This window comes from Thermothielavioides terrestris, chromosome 1, assembly GCF_000226115.1.
Source record: "Thermothielavioides terrestris NRRL 8126 chromosome 1, complete sequence".
In the NCBI taxonomy this organism is placed as follows: Eukaryota; Fungi; Ascomycota; class Sordariomycetes; order Sordariales; family Chaetomiaceae; genus Thermothielavioides; species Thermothielavioides terrestris.
Window position 1 is genome coordinate 3,302,581 of NC_016457.1, and position 22,331 is coordinate 3,324,911.

The following is a 22,331-nucleotide window of genomic DNA, read 5'->3' on the forward strand; positions in this document are numbered from 1 at the left end:
TTAGGCAGGCAGGCGCTGTGGAACCGATCGATTCCCTTTCTCGCTTGGCCCCAATGTTTTCATGGAACCTTAGTTCAATTCAGGTATTCCGTACCTAAGGTAGGTAGTTTGTCAGGAATCACTGGAGACATGGGATGAAGCAATGGTTTGGGGCACAGAAGTGCGCACCCATGATGTATTGGGATGAGATCATAACAAGAAGCGAGAAGCGAGGCGGCTACCAACCTCGCCGCACAGGATGCACTCGACAAAGTAAGGCAGAACAGACCGAGGACACGGACCACAGTCGACAACAAAGCCTTTGGAAATTGGAGGCCTTCTAATTGCCTCGTCCAGGCGCCCAGGACGATATGGTTATTGTGTCTTGCTCTTCCGAGCAACGATCTCCCTTGCCACCAGTGCTGTAGCCTCGACAATGAGCTCGTGTTCGTGAGAATGGATTCTCTCCTCGAGCTGATGCAAATCTTCGCCTTCGCGGCATTCAATCTCCCTAACCAAGATCGGCTCGCCCCGGTCGACCTTGTCAATGACATAATGGACCATGATACCTGTCCTGTTGTTCTCAAGCTTGCCTGCCTTGAAGTCGGCAAAGGCACGCTCAATGGCGTTCGCACCATCGTATCGCCCTTCATGAATTGTTAGCAGTCAGGAGCGGGAAGGCAGACAAGAGGCGGAGGGGAACACCATACCCGGCAGGGCGGGATGCAAGTTGATGATCTTGATTCCCGCCGCATCGATGGGGTCGAGGAAGCGCTTGCCGAAGACGTACATCCACCCAGCGAGAACGATGAGGTCCGGCTTGAAGTCTCCGTTCACCACCTTCTCTGCCAACGCTGCGTCGTACTTGTCCCTTGCCTCCTGCACCTTCGCCGGGTCGTTCTCTCCCTTGGCCTGGAAGCCGTGCGAAATCAAGTTGAAATACTCCCACGGAATGCCGGCCTGCTCTGCCCTGGTGGTCGCATATGCCTTACCCCGGTTTACGATGAGACGGACAATCTTGGAGTCGGGAATGCGGCCGGCAGCGACGGCGTCGATGAGAGCCTGAAAATTTGAGCCATTGCCGCTGGCCATGACGACGATACGGCATGGATCCGCCATGGTGGGCAACCGAGGGGCAGGGAGGGGCGCTTTTGAAATCGGTCGTCAGGGGTTTCGGCGGCCAAACTGTGAACAAGGTCGAGCTTCGCGACTCCCAATAGGTCGCCCCTACGGCACGCTGGTCAAACTCGGCAGCCTGCGTTTGAATGGTGTCTTGAGAACCGACCCCGACTTCGGCTCCGTCATGTTGCGCCAAATTTGCTGTTGCACAGGCAAAAATGTTTCGGGTGTGGAGAGCGTCGCGCCAGGGTTAGGGTTGACTGGGTATTGCTTCCCTTGCCCAGCCGGTGGCCGAGGAAACCACGCAAGCACAGAAATCACGGACAAGATGTGGGTAGGCCCTACAGACTTGGGTGCCAAGCCGACTCTGAAGATCTGTAAGTCTTATTCTGATTTATCTACGGCAAATACTATTCGAACGACTCCTTGGCCGGTTATCGCACATCCTGATGCCGGACGGCCCGCCGAACTCTCGTGCTTTGACTTGTCGTGTCTGACTAGAGGTAACCATCCACTTACGCCTTCCTCCCGAGCCTCTTAGGTTTGTCATCAATTCTGGCAAAAACGGGTCAAGCAGGCTAAGCAACTTCAGATTGTCTCGTATTTGTACCGAGATCCACAAACGCCATTGCCAGCCATCGAGGACACAGGCAATGAAGCCGATTGTGCCCGCCATGGTCCTCGAGTTCACTGTGGAGGTGATTGTAAGCCACATCATGCCTTGGGTCAATATAGAGCAGGGTACAGCGAGCTCATCCGACGACTCGACTCATCTTCGTTTAAATAACCTGTCGGAAGCCGATATTTAGGTTCGAATGGAACATCTTCTTCCTGTGTTGGGTGCTAGGGCCTTTAGCTTCAATCAATTGTACGACTGGGCCCTTGACACGTTGAACAGCTCCCGCAGTATTGGGACCGCCTCGTTTTGGTCTCCAAAGTCGAAGAATGCTTGATAGTGCTGGGAAGAGCTAAAAAAGCCATGCGCCGGCCAGGAGAAGATTCCGCTGAAGCTCGTCAGGAAACGCCCACAAGATGCGCCACCTCGTTCCAGGTTGAGCACGGCTCCGTGGAGAACAAGGTGCAAGAGAAGTGGTGAACGAGGCCATAGAACGTGCCCATGCGAAGACCCTCGAGTATGGTCAGGTCTGATTCCCGGAGTTCAGGGCATCGCCGACCAATCATCCTCCAGTGAGAGGAACAGATCCTTCACGAGTTCATTTCTTGACGAGGCCGTGGTTTCCGAGGCCGGTGAGCTCAAGAATGGACCCGTAAACGTGGAAGTGGCCATCCAAGTGCAGACGACGGATGATGCAACTTAGTCGACGGACCGGCGGCTGCGTGACCAGCATACGGTGACAAACAAGCTGCAGGAGCTCGGGGAGGTTCGTGTCATGACCCTCGACATCGCCGTGGAGGTTGGCAGCACCGGAGAATCCATCCACGACCCGGATGGGTCGCAGGTGGTCAGTGTGTTGTCGAAACCGTTCTAGTTGCGAAGGGACCTGGATGGTCGATGATGGTTGAAAATTGGGGAAAATTGATCCCAGTTCTCAAAGGGAGTAGCTTCAATTAGTAATCGAGACAATTCACATGATAGCTTTGCTTCTCACTGACGTTTTCTGCCACGAGAGGAAATCTGCTGTCCAAAACACTCTGGAGCTGTTTCATAACTGCAGCGACAAGCAGCATTTGCCGCCACGGTGAGGTATGCACCACTTCACATGACACTTGGAAAGGGAAGTTGAGGCAAACATCTAGCCGCCTGAAAGGTTTCTGTATGCCGTATATCTGGGCGGTCTAGGCGAGTCAAGAGCAACGGTGAACGTCGGTTGTTTCTGGAGACATTAGATATACAGAAGCGATGATGCCACTTATTCCCTTTCTTTTCTCCCCTTTTCCTTTCTCTCTCTCTCTCTCTCTCTCTCTCTCTCTCTTTTTTTTTTTTTTTTTTTTTTTTTTTTTTTTTTTTTTTTTTTTTTTTTGTGAGGGGGAGGGGAGAGGAGGGGTTGTGTGGGGGAGTTGCCCTCAACAGGTTACCGACACAAGTTCAGCACAGCACGTGGTCTTGATTGGATGTTTCATGTTCCACAGCCTTGTGGGGCGAGCTACTGTGTTTGCTCCCCGCATAGTGGAGAAGCGAGTTCTCGTGTGATTACTGTCCACGATTGGAGCCCATCATGAAGCATAAGATATGTCATCGACATTCCACAGCTCTTGTTCACTCAAATCGCAAAAGCGGTTTAGTTAAAAGGATGTGGCTCTGACGATAACCTCGCTGTGGCCAATATCACGAGGCTACATGCAGCCAAGCTGGATGAACATGCACATCTTCGGGTGGACCCTGCAATTTCGCGGGGCGGAACTTTTCATACCCCACCTGGGCTGAGCTGATCGTAGCAATTGATTGGCTTCCTGCGAGAGCCCCATGCGGGTTGTCATCCCCCGGATTGGCGGGCAGCAAATCCCCACCTCTATTTTTGCCCGACTGCGAGAGACCGGGAGGGGACCAGCAGAGCTTCTGCATGCTCACTCAGCAGGCTGAGATGCCCGTGGTTCCCATCATCGTCGTATTCGATGGCGGGACCCTGCCCAGCACGCTGGTTCTCGGGTCGGCGCAGGTTAATATATTTGTACACAAAGTTAATACTCCCAGCCCAACCTCCGAGGAGTAAATCATGGGATGCATCGCCCCATACCCGTTTTCTGGCGTCTGGCGTGAAGACTGTGGTGTGAGGCCTGACAGATGTCCGGAGACCGGAGCCAGGCCGCTGAACCTGGAAGGATCTCAAGCGCAATCTCATTTGCCCCATCCCGAGGTCTGAACTTTGGAGGTCACCTCGGACCGGACCCCTGTGGACCCCCGGGGACCCTGGTCGCCTTTCAGCCTACACTAGCGCCGCTGAGCCACGACAGGGCCTGATGTTTGGGCAGTCGGCCCTGCCCCCCCGAGCGACTTTCCCTCGTCTTGTCGTCTTGTCAGCCAGCCGCCATTCGCTTGCACCCTTGATTTGGGAAAACCCTGAGGAACACGCTCCCCAGCGTCTGCAACCAATTCTTCAACTTCCACAACGGGCATTCCGCGATTCTGTCTCATCACGAATCGCGCCCTGATTCCAGGGACTGTCCAGTCATCGAGGCCAACGACCATCTTCGGTCGCTTCATTCTGCTGGTTCAAACGCGGGAATATCGGCGCACGACGGTCGGCCAGCGCCATGCGGTTTCACCTGTGGCTTCTGGCCACAGCGGGCCATCTGGCCATCGCCGACCAGCTGCTCGGCCAAGAACTCAAGGGACGAGGAGAATTGATATGGCCCAGGGAGACGAGGGCGTCGACGCCCGACGGCGCAAATGGATGGACACCCAAGCCGACCGAGGCGCCATTTGTTGCTGACGGGGAAGATGCGCTGTACTTGGCGCGAAGGAGGGACGAATGGCTCAGGATAAAGCGAGCGACAACATCATCGACATCATCGAACACCTGGCTCGACAGCCGGACATGCGGCTGGCGTACTGGATCAGACTGTGAGCGTTAACTACCTAGCTATGTCTCAGTCTGGACTGCTTCGGCCCTGGCCATCCGCTAACCAGCAACGTCACGCAGTGATTCCTTTCACCTGCCCTCCTTCTGCCACTTGCGCGACAAACACGGACAACGTTGTGGCCTGCACTTCCTCCAATGGCGATTTTCCCTTCTTCACAGTATGCTTAGACTACAACGCCTACCAAGCCGGTGCTTGCTCGGACATCGGCTTGAAGACAGGCTGCTGGTGCGTGACGCTTTAGGACTGCCATGGTTGTCTTCTCTCCGCTAACTCTTCCCAGCGAGACCTCGACTCTCGGCGCCTGCATCACTTACCTTTGGGCCGGCACCTCGGCGAGGTCCATGTACCGATGCTATACTTCGCAGACGATCATCACCATGCTAGACGTGCCCGAAATTGCCCAGACTACGAGCACTCCCTCGACCTCATCCACGACAACCTCGTCGTCCTCGACCAGCACGACGGCCACCGCGCCCGCCCAAACAACGACTAGCGGTCCGGGTGCTGCAACCTCCGGAGGCAGCAACAACACAGGCGCCATCGTCGGCGGCGTCGTCGGCGGTGTAGCCGGCGTCGCCCTCATCGCGGGCGGTATCGCGTACCTCATAATCCGCAACCGGAACAAGAACGCCAACGCGGGCTCCGGCACGGCCTACAGCGCCGTTGCCCCCGGCGACACGTCATACCCCGGCGGCGGCCCGACTCCCTCGGCCATGTCCCCGCAAATGTCCCAGGCCGGCTACTTCTCGCCGGGCAGCGTCGGCACGACGCTGCGGGCCGACACCGTGACGCCCTACCTCGCCGGCGCCACCCCGATGGGCCCCCCGGAGGCGGCGGCGGCGGCGGCGGCGTACGACCCGCACAGGTCGTACTACGACCCTTCCAAGCCCTCGGAGCAGCAACCTGGCTTCACGCCGCCGCCGGGTGGATATGCGCCGTACCCTGGCCATGCCCCCGCGCACTACCCGCCGCCGCAGCAGGCGTCGGAGCTGGATACCACGACCATCCCGGCCGGCCACGAGGGCAACCCGGTCGAGATGGCGGCCACTTCTCCGACGCAGCGATGAGATGCAGGTGGGGTCGGAAGGGAGCAACCAAGGTTGCGGTTTTAGACGGCAGGCACATGGGTTTCCGTGTGTGGGGGACGCGACTAATACCTCTTCTCAACTTTCATTTCCTTGCTTTTTCTCTCTTGCTGCAGCAAGCGGTTTTTTTCCGTACATGTACGGAGTACTTCTCGTCATTTGGTTTGGCCATCGAGCAACGACGTTTATGTCATGCGATGCACCCAAGCTCTCCCATGCGTCGTCGGGAGGTGCCAAAGCGGCCGTGGCTCGTGTTCCGCGGCCTCATTTTCTTGTCTAACCTGGCTCTTAAATTCTACAAAGTTACGCATATAACTAAAGTTGCGGCCCACCCTCGCTACCGTCCTGACGGTTCAACTTTTCCAAGCTCTATTGATCCTGTCCTCCAACCCCTGATAGCCCCCAACCAACCCCTGAGTGCCAAGTCCGGACCCCAAATCCACAAACCATTCCACGACGTCTGCCGTGCCATCAATCTCATCCCGCACACACCCATAGTGTACCAGGCCGCACCACGGGCTCACCAAACGCCCAACTGCCTGCCTTATCATTCATCCTCAACACTCACGCCTTCCCGTCAACCCTCAAAAACTCCAAATTCACCGGCGTCACCGGCCCCTCCCCTTTCAACACGCCCATGATATTCCTCATACTCAGCTCCTCAAACCCGGCGTGCGTCTCCACCGTGCCGCCGGCGTTGTGGCAGGTCAGCATGACCCTGCCGGCGCCGGGCGGCGGCGGGCCGTCGGGGCTGTCCAGCCGCGTGGCCATGCGGACCAGGCGGGGGTTGACGCGGGGCTCGCGGGCGTGCACGTCGAGGGCGGCGGCGCTGAGGACGCCGGCCTCGAGCGCGTCGGCGAGCGCGTCCTCGTCGACAAGCGAGCCGCGCGCCACGTTGACGAAGCGCGCGCCGCGCCGGAAGGCCGCCAGCGCCGACGCCGTGATGAGCGGTTGCCCGTCGGGCGAGGCTGGCGTGCACAGCACAACGCAGTCGGCTGTTTGGAGCAGGCCGGTGAGCGTCGGGTGGTACTGGGCGTGCAGCGCGGTTTCGATCTCGGCGGGCTTGCGCACCATGTCGTGGTAGGCGATGCGCATGCCGAAGGCTGGGTTGCCCATCTTGGCGGCGATCTGCTGGCCGATGTTGCCGAAGCCGATGAGGCCGAGGACGTGGCCCCGCGGGTTGTGGCTGACTGCGGTCGCGCGGGCGTGGCAGGTCTGGAAGGCTTCGGCGGCGGAGAGGTCGGCGGCGTGTGGGCTGGGAGGCGTGAAGGTGGCTGCGGTCATGCACCACGGGAGATGCCGGAACGTGGAGATGATCATGGCCACGGCGAAGTCGGCGACGGCTTCGGCGGCCGCGAGACCCGAGTTGCAATAGATGATGCCTAGGTTGCTTGCGTCAGCAGAGCTCCTGGCGCGCTTGTTGCTGCAAAGCGCATGCGTGCATGATGTTCTCACCCTTCTCCCCCAACAGCTTGGTATCGGCCCAGTCAAAACCGGCGCCGGCGCTGGCAAACACCTTCACCGAGTCCGGTAGCAGCCCGATCAGCTCCGCGTCCCACTGGCCCATCTCGCCGCCGGTGCCCCAGAATGGCCGGAAGATGGCGCTGAAGTCGCCCCATCGGCGTTCCTTCAGGGCCCGTATGAACTCGCTGCGCTCACGCTCTTCGGCGCTGGGGCGCACCACTTCAAATGCTTGGCTGAACTCTGCGTATGTGGCCGGGTTGTACTTTATCGGGTCTCCGATGTGGAGCACAATGGGCCGCCTCGGCGCGGCGCCGGGTGGGGCCGACGGTAAAGAGACGGTCGTTGTGGCCGCATTCGAGGTCAAGCTGGGGGTAGGCGGCGCAGGCGACGAGGAGCGCGGTGTTGATGCCGGGACCGGGGTGCTTGGGGGAATCGGGGTGTTTGTCGGCTCGGCCATGGCGGGCGACGCGGTGGGCGACGCGGGGTGGTTCCGGAGTCAACGCGGAAGCCGTCGGAGCCGCTCGGCAGCAAGTTCTCGAGAACTTCTCCTACGCGTCAGCTCTCCAGAAGAACTCTCGATTTCCCCAGCGGATCCGAGCGGAGAAATCGATGAGCGGGAGAGAAGTTTTCGGGCTTCAAAGGGAGGAAGATGACAACGGCCAGGCAGGGATGAGCTGTCGCAATGGAGCGGCCCCGCTGGGCTCTGTCGCGATAAGGCCCCTCCAGGGCTGCGACGTGGAGCGCCAACACCCGGCCTTGCCAATCACGGCCAGCCCCGTTGCGCGCGGATGTTAGGCCATTGTGGTCCGCGACAAGAGCGGCCATGGGGAGGACCGGCGGCTTCCTTCGACATCGTTGCACAGACCGGAAACGGGAAAACGGGACAGAATGGACCTCTCAGAGGAAGTCTTGAGATCATGTGTCTGAGGGTTGGGCAGCTTGAGGGTGCGGGGTTTTGAGCCAGAGCAGTGGAGAACTACAAGTGGAGCACCTTTGTGAGCCGACATCGCGAGGCTCAGCCAGAGGGGCGCCACAGCGCGGCTTTCAACTAAAGCACCCATGCGGTATCCGCATTTCAGCCGCGCTTCACTCCCCTCTCACTGCTTGGGTCTATCCATAACTCCCGTCTGCATCTGTCAAAGCTGAACGCGGTGAATGGCGATCCCGCAGCAACAAAACGTAGACACATGGTGAACTATTTACATACCAGGTAGTTTTACACATCCTTCATATCTACTCCGTACATACCTACATTCCAATACATCGTTCGTACCCATTCCTATAGCGCCTTAGTCTCTCGATGTATGGTCGTCGACGGGAAGATGTCAAGCACAAGGGTCAGGGTCGACGCATAGGCGAAGAAGACTGACATATTCGTACAAATCTCTATACAATCAAAAAGGAATCAAGGCACTTACACACCTAACCCTTGGCTAGTCGAACCGACAAGCTCATCTTCGTTGATATCGCCGACTTCGTTGCCCATCAAGATTGCTGGCGCATGCCGCACAGCAACAGCGCCGCCATCTGCGCCTCACTATCCGTCCCCGACCCGTCTCCATTGTCTCCCTCTCTCGGCCTGCCCGGCGGATTGGTGCCTGAAACCGGAGCACAAACGGCAAGGGGATCATCGGCGGGCTGGATATACCAATCTAAGTCGTCAAAGTTCCAGTCTTCAGGTTGAAATTGAACATCCGCCAGGCCGGGTTGCACCTCGGCTGCTTCCCACGGGTCTTTCCAGTTTCCCACCTGCGGAAGCAACCCTTGCGACGCTGAGCGGTGTTGATCCAGGTGAAACGGCCTCACAGTGCGAGAACTACCAGCATGGCGGCTGCTCCGCTGACGCCGGGCGGAGGCAGTGAGTTCGCGGCGCTTGGGATGTCGTCTCCGAGACGAGGACGAAGCCGAGTGGGATGACCGCGTGGATCGCTTGGACCTCTTGCGCGTGTGCTGGTCAACGCGAACGGCAGGCGGAGGCACAGCGGTCCAGAACGACGGACGGTCCTGCAGCACGGGTTCGGGCCCGCCACTGTGTGGTTGGGGTGATGCCTCGGTTGGAAGCGAAGACGATTCTTTGCTCCTGACATCGGATGTTTCCTGGCCTAGGAGGGCTGCGAGGCTAGACCCGCCACCAAATGGGTGCAATGGATCCAGTAACCAGCTCTCGTGAAACGTCGGCAGGCGTGACACGTGGGCATCAGGAGACGAGGCTTCTGGACTGGTGTATGCCAGCACTGTGTCGGCTGAATTCTCGCCTGAAGTAGTGCTCGACCGGGTCCCAGCAATTGTGTGCGCGTCTTGACGGGAGGTCGCTGCCGTGGAAAAGGAAGTTGCGGTTGGAGTCGGACTATCGTCTTGCGCTTGACCGGTGAGGTGCAGAACTTTCTCGTAGCAATACTGGGCAGATTTCCGCTTCTCTGGCCGCAAGATCACCATGTTGTCCAACAAGAAGTGCTTCAGGGGCTCAGGATCTTTTTCGAAGTCGCGTTTGAGCTTCTTGATGATATGGCGACACCACGAGATGCCGCCAGCCGCGGCGGACAGACGGCCGGACACACATTCGAAGACAGACACGCCAAGGGACCAGATGTCGACAGCTGCAGTATAACTCCTGTCGGGGCGCTGAGCGTTTCTTGCGCCCCACTCGACAAAGATCTCGGGCGCTAGATACTTCTCAGTGCCGCAGATCGTCGTTGGATCATAGCCCTCTCTTGAAAGGCCAAAATCACCGAATTTGACAAAAATTTCACCGCCGCGTCGATGCTGGACGAGAATGTTGCTCGGCTTGATGTCTCGATGCACGATCGGCGGATCCCGCCCATGGAGGTATGCAAGTGCTGAGAGGCATTGCTCCAGTATTTGCAAGCCTTCGCTGGTCGTTATCTCGTCGTAGTTGTCAAGAGATCCACCGCGAACATACTCGAGGCGGAACTGGGGTAGAGGTACAAACTCTGCTCCAAGCAACTTGACAACATGGTCCTAATCGCACATTAGGATTGGGCAAATGGAGGTGTGGCGAAGTTGCGATGAGAGTGCTCAACTCACATGAGAGATTCGTTTCATGATCGAAGCCTCCCTCTCCCACGCAGCAGGATTAACCCTCCTCTCCCGAATGGCTTTCTGGGATGGCTGCTTGATGACGCATTCCTCTCCAGTGCTCACATTCCACAAGTATCTCACAACCCCGAAAGATCCTTCGCCGATGTCTTTTTCGAGGAAGATCGAGCCGGTGCCTGGCGTCTGGATGCCACTGCCTCGTTCAGTTGGCGGTTGGGTCCTCAGGCCCAGGCTGTCTAAGAGATTCTCAGCGTCGACGGAGCCCTGCCAGAACTGGCTGACGTTGTTGATGTAGTCTTTAGACCTGAGGGCCGGCTCGTTGACGACGATTTGGAATTTGAGGACCCTGTTGACGTTGACGACGATGGTCTTGCCTCGCAGAATATCATGGCCTCCCACGATCCAGACGAAGCCGCTGCGCCGTCCATGGCCTTGTCGGTCATATATGACCTCGGTTCCCATGGACGTCTCAAGATCCTTCACGATCGGGCGGTGCTTGTCGTCGAACGTGAGGGCGAAGTGGCGAACACTGATGCCGCGGATTGGAGGCAGGACAATGTCGCAATCGGGGCCGCACCCGAACACAAATCCGGTCGACATCCTTGGGCCCTGGCTAAACCTCAATTCAAGCCCGGGACCGTGGAGGTACGCAGGAACGTTGGCCTCACCGCGAGGCTCGGTGTATTGCGGCTCGGGGCGGTCGTGTTGAACTTCGACAGGAAGCTGCGCGGGCACAAGCCGCAGTTGGTTCTTGTCTGCCTCAATCGCTTTCCTCCCGAAGCCACTCGTATCCTCAAACGGATACACACATGCAATGAGATCCGTGTCCTCCATGTCGAAACTCGAAATGCGCGTGCGCGGGGCAGAATCGAGAACAAGAGAGAGGGATCATGTTGGGCGGCCTTGACTGGCTTGGCAGCTCCATTTACATCCGTACGAGGCGGGCCGGCGGCAACAAGGCTGCAATGTGCTTGTCGCCAAACAAACGTCCCGTTGCCAATGAAGCTGGCTTGCCCCAGGAAGCCGCCTGACACAGGCCGCAGGTGGGGCGCTTGGGTTAGGCCGCAGACGGGGCGCTTGGGTTGGCCACTGGGCGCTTCCATGGGCGGGGCTTGAGTGGATGGAGAGCTGACGGAGCGTTGACGGAGAGTTGCCGGAGTTGGCGCCCGCAACCCAAATCGGCACAACCCAACCCCCACCCAAGCACCCTGCGGGCTGCCTGACCATTGTCAGGCCGCCAAAAAACCACGGCGGCACGGCAAGCCTGGAATGCTCGCTCATGCCCCCGGACCTCTCTCCTCTCGACATCGAAAAATCGGGAGGCGCCAGCACAACCGTTTTGCGCGGCATCACACCACAATGCAGCCGCAAGCAAACCTCTCCGTCGATGAAGTGCTCGCATTCAGCGATGTGGAACTTGTGGAGTACATGAAGAACAACCGGCGCCCCGATGGAGCCTTTAAATTGGGGAACATCGACGGCTGGGAACGCCTGCCCAGCGACCAGCGACACCAACTTGCCGAGAGACTCAGGTGAACACATTGCGTCCATTCCCACCTGACGGGTTTTACTTTCAATACTCATGCTAATCCCCTTGCTCGGGCAGGTTCGGAGCGCAAAAAGCGAGCCCGGCCATAACATCGCGCCCTGTTGATCTCGACGAAGTCGCTGCGCGCCTGCTTGAGATCTCGGCCGAACGCGACAAATCCACCCGGTCGCCACAATCGCCGTCGCGCCGCGAAAGATCTCCAACCGAGGTGGTTGACTTGGATGCGCTAGAGAAGACGCTCGAAACTGAAGCTTACAACAAGCTGGTCGGAGATGGCGGCCGGCCTGTATACCCGATCGATCTTCTCGATCATGTTTCCCAGCACCCCGAAGCCTATCGTGAATTATTGCGGCCTTGGCAAGGAGGTTGGCCAGACTTAGACCCACCGCGCTGGGAGATGGTGTTCCAGAGACAGTGGGAGAGTTGGAAACACTTCCGCGAGTGGCAGGTGGACAACAGAGAGCTGTTCAATGAGGAAGCCGAATTTTCTGCGTTTGTTGAGGAGGCGAAAAAGCAGCGCGCAGAGGCCAAGAATTGGTGGCCGGAGGAGACGCGAAAGGTCTTGGAGCGTCGCACCCACGAGTTGCTGAAAGCTGAATATCAAAAATTGTCCAGCAAGACGGCTGTAGCGGATGACGATGAAGGATTCTTGGCGTTTGTGGAGGAGAAGCGGCTGGAGAGGTTGAAGCAAGGGATAGAGTCGGCTGCGAAAACGGAGGATGAGTATCTTCAGGTGCTCAGAACGCAGTTCAACGAGAAGCGGGCCCGCCGGCGCTGGTTATATTTCTACCCCCTGCGGGAGGACCGTGGCCAGGGCGGATTTGCGGGGTACGTCGACGAAGCCCAGCGCCGACTCGCACGGCACGGCTTCCCCAGGACCTTCCACTTCGACGAAGATCCGAAGCGACAAGACAGCCTAACCACCTGGATCGAGTACGTCAACTACGAATGCGCGTGGTATGACGAGCATGTCCGCGCCGTCGAGCGTCTGCGCCCGCGTCATGAAGAGGCATGGAAAGCGCTCGTCGACTCGGGCGTACTTCGTCCCGGCGAAACAGAAGAGTACTTGTTGACGGATGAATCTGCGCTTCAGCGTCAAACGGAGAGGGACCAGGCCGAGATGGCAGTCAAATCCGCAGAGGAGTTTGGCGAGGCGGCCTTGCGCGAGACGGCAAAAGCCAAGATGGATCCGCGGCGCTCTCGCTATACCAAGGAAGAACGTACGCGGAGATTGGCTGCCGCTCATTCCAGACTGATGGCGGCAAAAGCGTCGCTGAGGGCAACTACTAAGCGGACTGATCTTATTGCGGATTTCATCCGGGAGTCGCAATTCTACCGGGAGAAGAAGCGGCACGTCCTGAGCCATAGCCTCCTGTTGCAGTGGCTTCGGGATCAGATGCCTCTTGTTGAAGCTGAGCTTGTCGGATCCAAAGAGGCCTCGAACAGCTCGGTTGCGGACCGTGATGCCGAAGTCGGACGAGAGAGAGAGAGCGAAGTGGCTAGTGCGCGAAAGACGGCGAAGCGGAAGCGACTCAATCAACCCAACATGCTTCCAGGAGATCCCAGCCTACCTGCGCGAGAGGAAGAGTCGTCGAAACGCGTTCGACATGATGACGCAATGCATGATACACCGCCTTCTAAGCGCGTCAGGAAAAACACTGAAGGCTTGACTGTGCGTGGCGCGTCGTCAGTCGGAGAACCACTAGGGCCTGAGGATATTCCTGTCGCGATTCAAGATAAGCCATGGCGAGCCGGGAGGAAGGCTTCTGTGTCTGGCAAGGGTCGTGTACCAGCATCCCAAGGCATCTCCCAACCCGAAGGCTTCCCTCAACAACTTCGCCGAAGCGCTCGAATTGCAGCCCGCAACGACGCTGCCAAGCTCGCCACCGCGGCGCAGCCTGTGAAGAACACGGGTTCCAGGCCAAGCCGGAGGGTCGTCCAACCACCGACGCCTCCTTCATCTGCGACGTCACGAGCCCCAGCTGCAAAGAAGTCAAAACCAAGGGCCGCTGCAAGCGGCGACCGACTGGGCAAGTCTAAGCCAGAGCGAACGTCCAGGAGGCGTAAACCTCGGTGATGGCCACGTTGTTTTTGCAATTTCCACCTTTCGTCTGCGAGTAAGGGCTGGCACCCTTCAGGGCGACCCTGGTTCGCATTTTGTTTCCTCTAGCCACTGCCGCTAGCTGGTTTGAAAATGGCTCACTCTACCGCGCTCTGCCCAGCCTCTCAAACGCTGGTCGTGCTGGGGCAGCCGCGATGTTCTTTGCGTTGCTGGCCGGTCTCTTCGTCGGCATCAGCGTACGTCAACTGGGTGACACGATCACCATTTGACTAATCCTGTGGGAACCAAAGATGAATAAGGGTGTGGTTGTAGATTGTTGAGTTTAATCCCGCTTTCGGCGAGGTAGAGTAATACGTTTTGATGAAGCCAACAGTCGGCTGCGTTTCTCCTCGGCTAGCAGCCGGGCGTCAGGCGCTTCCACAGCTCCCGTACAGACAAGAGAATCAACGACCTCCATACCAATACCATCTACGCCTTCCCCAGGGGGCCGGGCAACGGAAGCACTTGTTTACATTCCTAAGCGAATGTCTTCTTTGCGTGCCGACAAAATACCGGCCTGGGATGGCTCCCTGGATTCCCCAGCTTCCCCGCATTCCTCCGCTTTGACAGCACAGCGTTTAGGTTCGGTCTAAGCATGTTTACCCGGTGCGGCCGTCAGCAGGTGAGGCATGATTGGGCCGCATACTCGCGGATAAAGTGAGGATGCACCCAGCTGTTGCTAGCTCGTCCCAAGAGCCCGGGTGGAATGTTGATCTGCACACTAGTTCGATCCTACTGGCGACGGTGACCTGGGATAGCGGCTTGGCACTTTCACAACGCCATCGTGCATTCGAGCCTCGTGAGCTTCGTCGTTGCGTTGTGTCTGTTGGTGGCATGGGAGTGATTCGGCTAAACTGAGACCTCAATGCCGGTGTAGATGCCGAGAAATGTAGGCTGAGTGAGCGCAGAGCAATCCCAGGCGGTCCCGGGTTGAGAGGACAGGGGAGCCTCTTATACATATATAAGCGGATGATTCTAATGTTGGTTATTGATCTCTGGTTTCTCAGTCTTCTGTCTCGCAGCTTGAGCCGGCAAGTAACCGCCACGATGCAACTGAAGACGCTTGCCCTCGCCGCCACGGCGGTAGCCACGGCGGCAGCGCAGTTCCAGAACCTGCCGCCAGGCTATACCAACAGGACCAAGCCTCGGCCCTTTAGCACCTTTGGCTTCAACATCATCTACCAGCCGGACTACCATCACAACATCATCTACCCGAGGATCGTGGAGCTCGACTGCGGCGTGATCCTCGCGACGGCGAGTCTGAACACCACTCCGGGCGTGTTCCCTGTGTTTCGGAGCAAGGACGGCGGCGCGAGCTGGACGTGGTTCAGCAACATCACGGATCAGCACAACGGGCTCGGCATGGATGCGCAGCCGGCGCTGGGCCCCGTTCTACCCGCCGCCGTGGGCGACTGGCCTGCCGGGACGATCCTGGCCAGCGGCAACAGCTGGGGCAATTCTAGCGGGTTTATCGACCTGTACGGCAGCAAGGACAAGGGCAAGACGTGGCAATACATCAGCAATGTCGCCAAGGGCGCCGGGCTGGGCGGCGGCCTTAACTTGACCGGCGACACGAACGGCAACCACATCTTCGAGCCGACGATCTGGTAAGTATTCAACAAGCAAACTCGACGCACCCGCCGCGGTCCGTGGCCTAACCATCGCGCTGCAGGTACGACAATGGCACCGTGGGGGTCTTCTACTCGGACGAGCGCGACCCGGCGCACTCGCAGAAGCTCTCCCACCAGGTGTCGACCGACCTCGTGAACTGGGGCCCCGTGGTCGACGACGTCGCGTTTCCGCGCTGGTCAGACCGGCCGGGCATGACGACGGTCGCGTATGTGCCGCCGCTGAAGCAGTACATCCTGACGCACGAGTACCCGGGGGGCGAATCGTGGAACGGGGAGAACTACCCGGTGCACTACCGGCTGTCGAGCTCGCCGTGGGCGTTCAACAACGCCACGAGCATCCCGCTGTCGGTCAACGGGCGGCAGGCCGGGTCGAGCCCGACGGTCGTGTGGACGCCGGCGGGCGGGCCCAACGGCACCATCATCGTCAGCGACGCGACCTACTCGGACGTGTTCATGAACCGCTTCGCCGGCCAGCCCGACATGTGGGAGGCGCACGCGATCGCCCAGCCCGACGGCTACAGCCGCGCGCTGCACGTCATGCGCCACAACCCGGACCACATCATGATCATGGGCGCCGCGCACTGGCCCGGTGCCGACGTGCCCGGCGCCGTGCGGCCGCTGTCCGTGACGGTGTTCAGCGTCGAGGAGACGCTGAGGAGACCCCCTAGGGATGCCTACCCGGTGAACAGGTACTGGTGATAGAGGTCGTTCAAGCCAGCTTGAGCTTGGGCAAGAATGGCGGGCCAACACGTCGGGTTGCTGTGCTAGGAAGGTAGTTCGGTGGCATGATTCGAAATAATAATTAATATTCCGTCAGACGGTTTTGCTTGCTTTCTAAGCGTTACGGAATACTTGAAAGATCCTCTGGCAGCCCAACAGCTATCCCTTTTGGTCATCGTGCTGCGCCGCGACCTGGCGTCGCAACGGTTACGTGCCGGCAGGAAAGCCGGGGGGTGGCTCCCAAGGATCGCAGTCCGCCGGTTGTGGAACGCGTCCGATGTCCAACGATGTGGCGCGCGGGGCCCCGAACAGGAAGCTGGGTAGCCCTTTCCTGGTTCATCTGCGGCGGGCAGTTGACGGATCGGAGCATTGTTGCCTGGCAGGATCGGCGAATCAAGACGTTAAAATTCCTTGCTGGTCTTCGAAAGCTGCTCTGCAGCGGTGTAACTTTCCATTGCTGTTAGGTACCTCCCTAGATGCAGCTAGATGGATCGATTGCAACCACTGATCAAGCTTCCTGGGGAACGTTCTTTCCGGGGTAGCTGCAACCCACGAACACAACGCAATGGCTCGTTCCCCCCCCCCCCCCCCCCCATTACGGCCCCCATTTCCGGGTCTGCACGCACGCAAATGCACCAAAGGCAGAAGGCGCCCTGCGCAAAAGGGGGTATGCCCTCCGCAACCGCCCGATTCGTACGGCCCGTTCCTGCTCCGCAAGCAGGAGCCAGCGGAACCAACGGTGCGTGACCGCCATCCATGACGATGACAAAGGATGACATACTCGTCTCACAAACCAGGTCCGCGGATATAAGCGTCCGGTATTTTGCCTCTGAGTCGGAAATTTCGAGAATGACCACGCGCCAAGATTAAGATATAAACCGGAGGGCACACCCCTCACGGCACACCTCTCTGCTACCTCTCAGGCTCTATTACCCGCCGGACCACCGACAGGGCAACACGGCACTTTAGTACGCCTTCCATCCCCATCCATCCAACATGCTCGCCACCACCCTCCTCACCGCCGCACTCACCCTCACCCCCTTCGCCCTGGGCGCCGCCGTCCACCACGGCGCCTCGCCGCTAGCAGCAAGAGCACCAACCGCGGCCCCGACCAGCAGCCCCTCGCCGCCCAAGAGCTTCATTGGCAAGGGCCAGCTGCGTACGCGCTGGAACGATGGCGATTACGCGGACCTGGGCTGCCTGACAGACGGCGGGCAGTGGACAGCCAACGACACGCTGTGCGGCGTCTTCACGGGCGCGCCGCTGGCCCAACCCACCGGCATGTGGCAGTTCACGCTGACGACCACCGAGGGCGGCTGCTACATAATCGGTTCGGAATTCAAGTGCGACCACGGCAACCCAACTTACCCGACTGCGTACTATTTCTGGGTGAGTAAAGCTCCAGCCCAGTTAGGCGGCTTTCCCTCCTGCGTCTGGGTTGGTTAGATAGGTGTGGTTGGCCAGCTGACGCGGCGATGGGCGTGACAGATCTACCCGTTGCCCAACGCAATTCCTGGAGTCGACTGTCTGGGTTATAGCCAGTACGGCCTCATGGCCAGCGATGGCAAGAACCCGCCGGCGCCCGAGGATCCGCCCGAGGAGATCCACCTCGTGAGTTACTCCGAGGTGGGCAAGTACGTGTGGCTGACTTGGCGGGCACTGGATTGATGGATAGCGGCCAAAACGAACGAGTCCGGCGTCGAGGCACGCACTGCTATTTGGGAATGATTTAGTGTAAGGTTCGGGGGTTCACGTGACCTTGGCTCACTGACCTCGGATTCATCTATCTACCCACCTCTTTATCACCATCTCTGCCTACTATCATCAGCACTATTATCTAGGTCATCATTGTCTTCCTATGCCTATATCTTATAAGTTATATACCTAGCTTTCGAAGTGCATTTTTATTTATACTAAATCAAATTGAACTAAATTTATGCTAGAAGCTTATTAACATTATAAGTAGAGCCTACTCTTGGCTTTATAGGAGGTCCAGGAAGCCTACAGGCTAAAGAAAGCTCTAGAGAGCGTAGGAGCCACAGGAGCCTACAGGGGCATAAAGGTAGACACTAGAGGCACTAAGGTAGGCTAGCTACAAGCCTACTAAATAAGTGCTTAAGGAGGCTTAGGAAGAGCAGTGGAAATGAAAGATATAGGTGTAGGGTAAGAAGCGTAAAAGACTAGCCGACTGGGACCCCCTTGACTATCTTTTCACTAACAGAGCCTTAGGCTAGCACTAGAGCCTAACCAAGGCCTAAAGCTCTTTACTAACCGAGGTTAGAGTAAGAGCTATAGGCCTTTAGAGCTTCCTCTTTAGAGCTTAGATTCTCGAGGTCAATACTCTCATCTACACTTATAGAGAAGCAAAGAAATAATAAAGCAGTTGGTAGTCTAGCATATAGATTATAAAAGGTCTAGACCTAAGACGCCCTAGGCTACATAGACTCGCTTTGACCTCTACTATATACTATATAGTGGAGGAGCCTAGGCTTGAAGCCTTATAAAGGGAGTTGTCAACTAGGCATTGTTGAACCTACTATAGCAGTACGCTATGTAAATAGAGTTGGAGAACTGCTATAGTGGTGGTTGTGGTAAAGTGGTTACCCCGAGCCACCTACCCTGCACCTCTAGCGCAGTAGTAGTTGTCTCCCAAGGGACCTACCCTACACTGTCTCCCAACCGACCTACCCTGCACCTCTCCTACGCGACTTACCCTACACCTCCTACTTACCCTATATTTACTATATTTGAACAGCTACATCTTAACCAAACCTCTACCAAAATAAGACTGGCTTATATATATCGATACCTTAGTCAAAGAACTATATATCTATATATATACCATTTACGGTTAGGGTTAGTAAGGCTTTCAAATATGGGGTTGAAGTAGGTGGGGCAGTAGAGGCAGTGGGCTCGGTGATTGGTTGGAGCTAGTTCGCGAGCTCGCGAGCTGATTTTTAGAAACACCCAGCCAAATGAGTTTTGTGGATGTGGGAAATCCGCCCCACAGCTCGCTAGCTCGTGCAGAACACTGCATCTAGGCCGGTGGGTATATGAGCGGGAGAGGAGATGCCTGCTCAACAGTGGAATACAAAGCTATTTAACTCAACGTAAGCCTATATTAGTCCTTTCTAGCCTGTGCCGCACTACCACTGTAGAATGCTATAGGCCTTCTAGGCCCTGTATGCCTTTCTAAGTTCTCCTGCCCGGTTCTAAGCTATAGTATTTGCAAAAGCTTCTAGAACAACCTAATCTCAATAGATTCTATAATCCTTTCAACGGTTTTTAATAGCGTCTACTAATAACTATTAGCGCTATAGGTTTTATATTCTTATTGAAGAATAATGAGTATATTTTAGAGCTTTAATTGCTCTTGAAAAGTTAGGCTTAGTAGAGTTGATAGTTAGATCTTAGTTAGGTTGTATCTAGGTCTTGCCGATATCTCTAGTAGTATAGCTAGTCTTAGTTGTTGATTATTAGTCCTCTAAGGTTTCAAGGTCTCTAGCGGTCTCCGACTTTCTAGTCCTAGGGTCCTTAGCGTTTCTTATATTAAGTTCTTAGTCTTTAAGGTATTATCTTCGATCCTAGAGTCTAGGATAAAGTTTTTATTAATAGCTACTTAGACTTTACATTTAATAGTTATAAGATAGATATAAAGAATATAGTTATTCAATATCTAAGAGAGAAAATACTAAAATATACAATATCTAGATATATTATTAAATATAGACACCTCCTTCTAGTGTCTCTTCAAATAATACTATAGCTTGTAAGTATTTAAGTTCTTAGGGATTAACAGCGGTTATCTACTAGACATTATAGGTAACTTCGAAGTTCTTAATAAATTTGATAGTCTACTATATATCCTTATAGACATTAGCGTTTATAAGGCTTAAATTTAGTTAGTTTCTAACTCTTTTCGAATACTTAATATTAGAATAATGATATTTAGGTTATAAACTAGTTCGTTATAAATCGTATACTTTGAAGCTTGCTCCCTTATAAAGGAGCATTATCTGCTTTAGTGCTACTCTATACAACTTGCTAGGCGTAATTTATAATATCTTCTAAGCTAATTTAGCTTTCTTTAATAAAGAGCAAATAGTTTCGAATTATAGGTAGATACCCCTTATTATATATAAATAGTTCTTAGTAACTACCTAGTGTGACGGCACAGCACGCTAACCACCGTCATATGACTTGTGCATAGACCTGTCATATGACCATATACTCATGTGACCTCCTAAGTTGGTGGATTTGTAAGATTCGAGTCGACTTCCAGATTAGGAAGGAGGGGTTGACTTGCCGATAAGGAAAAATACGCTAATAAGGCGAACTACGTCTTGCCTTGCAATATATAGACTTTGTAGCCCTACTATAAATTGTAGCCCTATTGCAAATTGTCTATATATACTACCCAAGGTATTTAAGCACTATTTTCTACCTATATATTGATAGTTTCCCTCTCTCTCCTTAGACTTAAAGTCTTTGTTAATCGAGGATCAATTTAGCTATAAGTTATCTAGCACTTGATTTGCCTTGCTATAACATTACTTTAAGTCTTACCCCTATAGGCCTACAAAGGCGATATAATATCTAATATAGCCTTTCTTAATAGGACCAATTTAGTTGGCTAGGGAACCTAAATCTCCGATAGAACCTTCGACTTACCAATAGCGTAGTACGATAGGTTGGCTAAGAACCAATTGGCACTAAGGATAAACCGTCAAGCGTACAACAGGTTGCTAATAGCGAAGCAACCTCTGATCGACTAGCGGTAAGTAATACAATCACCTTGTCGAAGCGATTCAACTATATCGATCGACAAAAGAAGTCCCGAAAGAGGTACAATTCTACAATAGCTTATGAAACGGAAAACGTAGGTCATACTCCTAGGCCTACCGAACAGGGCTAGAACACCTAGAAGATTGATCTAGTGGACCTCTATAAATTTAACGTAGGAGGTAACTGAGGTACCCGAATTCGATTGAAGATTAGCGATTTAACTCCGTTTAGCTCCCAAACCTATATAATGGATTAGGGTGATGGACTACCTAGACATAGGGGACCTAGTTTTTCTGTTTTTCTATTTGTCTCAGAGCGTTGTATTCGTTACTAGGGGAGGTCTAACCCTCTAGTCATATATATTTAAGTGGGCTAAGCCTATCTTCTTTATTAAAAAGCAAGACATTAAGCAGTTGTCAATATACGTTCGTTGATACTACGTTGGTAGTTCTCCTTCTTCTAGGAAGGCTATTAAGCCTTTTCTTTTGTTATCCTACCTCTGTCTAGACGATAGGTATCTAAGCTATTGAGCTCTAACCGTATTCTTATTGTCCTTTCTTATATTTCCGCTATATCTTACTAGATGTACCTGAGCTATATATCTTCCTCTTAGAAGATAGCCTTCCTACTACTCAATATATACTATCTTTATCTGTCCAAAGGGACACTACATTCCTTTAGAAGCTATCTTGTACACCTAGTTCTAGGTGTAGTAGGGTAGGTTGGTATAAAGGTTTTATACTACTTTAAATAGGGGCTTAATTAGGGAGGAGCTTAGCTCTATATCTAAATAGGATAGTATAGACTATAAAGTCTTCTAAAATCGTAGAACTACATAATGCTATATTGATAGCTATACAACGACGATATAGCTAACCTATTGAGGCTCTAGTATACCGATACCAGCATCTCTAGGAGGTATAGAAGCCTATTGAGGCGTATATGTTCTAAGGGTCTATTAAGACCTTGTCCTAAGAGACTTTCCTTTGCCTAAATAGTATAGGGCATCGAAAAGATATCCCATTATCCTTAATACTTCGAAGATCTATTGAGGCTTCGTCATTATCGATATAGTAGTCGTAAAACACTAACCTAATCGAAAGACAATAGTTCTATCCTCCTAAGTAAAGACAAAGGCAGAATTTTTATCGATCGTCATTTTCTTCTCTAATCTAGCTAAACCAATTACAAAAGTAGTTAAGTATAGTAGCTACTTATAAGCTTCTAAGCTTAGAGCTATACCTTTACAACATTTAGCTCCTTCTAACAATATATCTAGCACTGTTTTATATTAGATA

The 22,331-nt window shown here is 54.7% G+C and overlaps 7 protein-coding genes across 7 annotated transcripts; 4 read left to right on the plus strand and 3 right to left on the minus strand.

Moving 5' to 3' along the window:
* Nucleotides 1-85: 85 nt before the first annotated feature.
* On the minus strand, nucleotides 86-1,290 carry THITE_2107917 (uncharacterized protein). Its single transcript, XM_003649355.1, has 2 exons — nucleotides 690-1,290; nucleotides 86-626 (listed from the first exon to the last, which is right to left on the minus strand). Exons 1-2 carry the CDS (start codon nucleotides 1,096-1,098, stop codon nucleotides 355-357), a joined length of 681 nt encoding a protein of 226 aa, XP_003649403.1. The 5' UTR covers nucleotides 1,099-1,290; the 3' UTR covers nucleotides 86-354.
* A 2,753-nt stretch (nucleotides 1,291-4,043) lies between these two features.
* Nucleotides 4,044-5,999, plus strand: THITE_2107918 (uncharacterized protein). The gene is made up of 3 exons (XM_003649356.1): nucleotides 4,044-4,621; nucleotides 4,701-4,866; nucleotides 4,922-5,999. Exons 1-3 carry the CDS (start codon nucleotides 4,312-4,314, stop codon nucleotides 5,706-5,708), a joined length of 1,263 nt encoding a protein of 420 aa, XP_003649404.1. The 5' UTR covers nucleotides 4,044-4,311; the 3' UTR covers nucleotides 5,709-5,999.
* THITE_2107921 (uncharacterized protein) lies at nucleotides 6,000-7,800 on the minus strand. Its single transcript, XM_003649357.1, has 2 exons — nucleotides 7,182-7,800; nucleotides 6,000-7,108 (listed from the first exon to the last, which is right to left on the minus strand). The coding sequence occupies exons 1-2, from the start codon at nucleotides 7,645-7,647 to the stop codon at nucleotides 6,291-6,293; spliced, it is 1,284 nt and encodes a 427-aa protein (XP_003649405.1). The 5' UTR covers nucleotides 7,648-7,800; the 3' UTR covers nucleotides 6,000-6,290.
* Nucleotides 7,801-8,392: 592 nt separating this feature from the next.
* THITE_2107922 (uncharacterized protein) lies at nucleotides 8,393-11,210 on the minus strand. Its single transcript, XM_003649358.1, has 2 exons — nucleotides 10,236-11,210; nucleotides 8,393-10,169 (listed from the first exon to the last, which is right to left on the minus strand). The coding sequence occupies exons 1-2, from the start codon at nucleotides 11,079-11,081 to the stop codon at nucleotides 8,676-8,678; spliced, it is 2,340 nt and encodes a 779-aa protein (XP_003649406.1). The 5' UTR covers nucleotides 11,082-11,210; the 3' UTR covers nucleotides 8,393-8,675.
* Nucleotides 11,211-11,532: 322 nt separating this feature from the next.
* On the plus strand, nucleotides 11,533-14,027 carry THITE_2107924 (uncharacterized protein). Its single transcript, XM_003649359.1, has 2 exons — nucleotides 11,533-11,779; nucleotides 11,854-14,027. The coding sequence occupies exons 1-2, from the start codon at nucleotides 11,607-11,609 to the stop codon at nucleotides 13,871-13,873; spliced, it is 2,193 nt and encodes a 730-aa protein (XP_003649407.1). The 5' UTR covers nucleotides 11,533-11,606; the 3' UTR covers nucleotides 13,874-14,027.
* An 864-nt stretch (nucleotides 14,028-14,891) lies between these two features.
* On the plus strand, nucleotides 14,892-16,423 carry THITE_2107926 (glycoside hydrolase family 93 protein). Its single transcript, XM_003649360.1, has 2 exons — nucleotides 14,892-15,504; nucleotides 15,570-16,423. The coding sequence occupies exons 1-2, from the start codon at nucleotides 14,945-14,947 to the stop codon at nucleotides 16,225-16,227; spliced, it is 1,218 nt and encodes a 405-aa protein (XP_003649408.1). The 5' UTR covers nucleotides 14,892-14,944; the 3' UTR covers nucleotides 16,228-16,423.
* Nucleotides 16,424-17,244: 821 nt separating this feature from the next.
* Nucleotides 17,245-17,916, plus strand: THITE_2037128 (uncharacterized protein; the record flags this gene model as incomplete). Its single annotated transcript, XM_003649361.1, has 2 exons — nucleotides 17,245-17,637; nucleotides 17,737-17,916. The coding sequence occupies 2 exons, from the start codon at nucleotides 17,245-17,247 to the stop codon at nucleotides 17,914-17,916; spliced, it is 573 nt and encodes a 190-aa protein (XP_003649409.1).
* Between the last annotated feature and the right edge of the window lie 4,415 nt (nucleotides 17,917-22,331).

Excerpts from the sequence above, each read along its gene's own strand:
- THITE_2107917 (XM_003649355.1), bottom strand. The coding sequence starts at position 1,098 with ATGGCGGATCCATGCCGTATCGTCGTCATGGCCAGCGGCAATGGCTCA. Across the intron at positions 627-689 it reads CTTGCATCCCGCCCTGCCGG|GGCGATACGATGGTGCGAAC; the intron begins GTATGGTGTTCC and ends CAATTCATGAAG.
- THITE_2107918 (XM_003649356.1), top strand. The coding sequence starts at position 4,312 with ATGCGGTTTCACCTGTGGCTTCTGGCCACAGCGGGCCATCTGGCCATC. Across the intron at positions 4,622-4,700 it reads CTGGCGTACTGGATCAGACT|TGATTCCTTTCACCTGCCCT; the intron begins GTGAGCGTTAAC and ends AACGTCACGCAG. Across the intron at positions 4,867-4,921 it reads GGCTTGAAGACAGGCTGCTG|CGAGACCTCGACTCTCGGCG; the intron begins GTGCGTGACGCT and ends AACTCTTCCCAG.
- THITE_2107921 (XM_003649357.1), bottom strand. The coding sequence starts at position 7,647 with ATGGCCGAGCCGACAAACACCCCGATTCCCCCAAGCACCCCGGTCCCG. Across the intron at positions 7,109-7,181 it reads CAAGCTGTTGGGGGAGAAGG|GCATCATCTATTGCAACTCG; the intron begins GTGAGAACATCA and ends CAAGCAACCTAG.
- THITE_2107922 (XM_003649358.1), bottom strand. The coding sequence starts at position 11,081 with ATGGAGGACACGGATCTCATTGCATGTGTGTATCCGTTTGAGGATACG. Across the intron at positions 10,170-10,235 it reads TCATGAAACGAATCTCTCAT|GACCATGTTGTCAAGTTGCT; the intron begins GTGAGTTGAGCA and ends ATGTGCGATTAG.
- THITE_2107924 (XM_003649359.1), top strand. The coding sequence starts at position 11,607 with ATGCAGCCGCAAGCAAACCTCTCCGTCGATGAAGTGCTCGCATTCAGC. Across the intron at positions 11,780-11,853 it reads CAACTTGCCGAGAGACTCAG|GTTCGGAGCGCAAAAAGCGA; the intron begins GTGAACACATTG and ends TTGCTCGGGCAG.
- THITE_2107926 (XM_003649360.1), top strand. The coding sequence starts at position 14,945 with ATGCAACTGAAGACGCTTGCCCTCGCCGCCACGGCGGTAGCCACGGCG. Across the intron at positions 15,505-15,569 it reads ATCTTCGAGCCGACGATCTG|GTACGACAATGGCACCGTGG; the intron begins GTAAGTATTCAA and ends ATCGCGCTGCAG.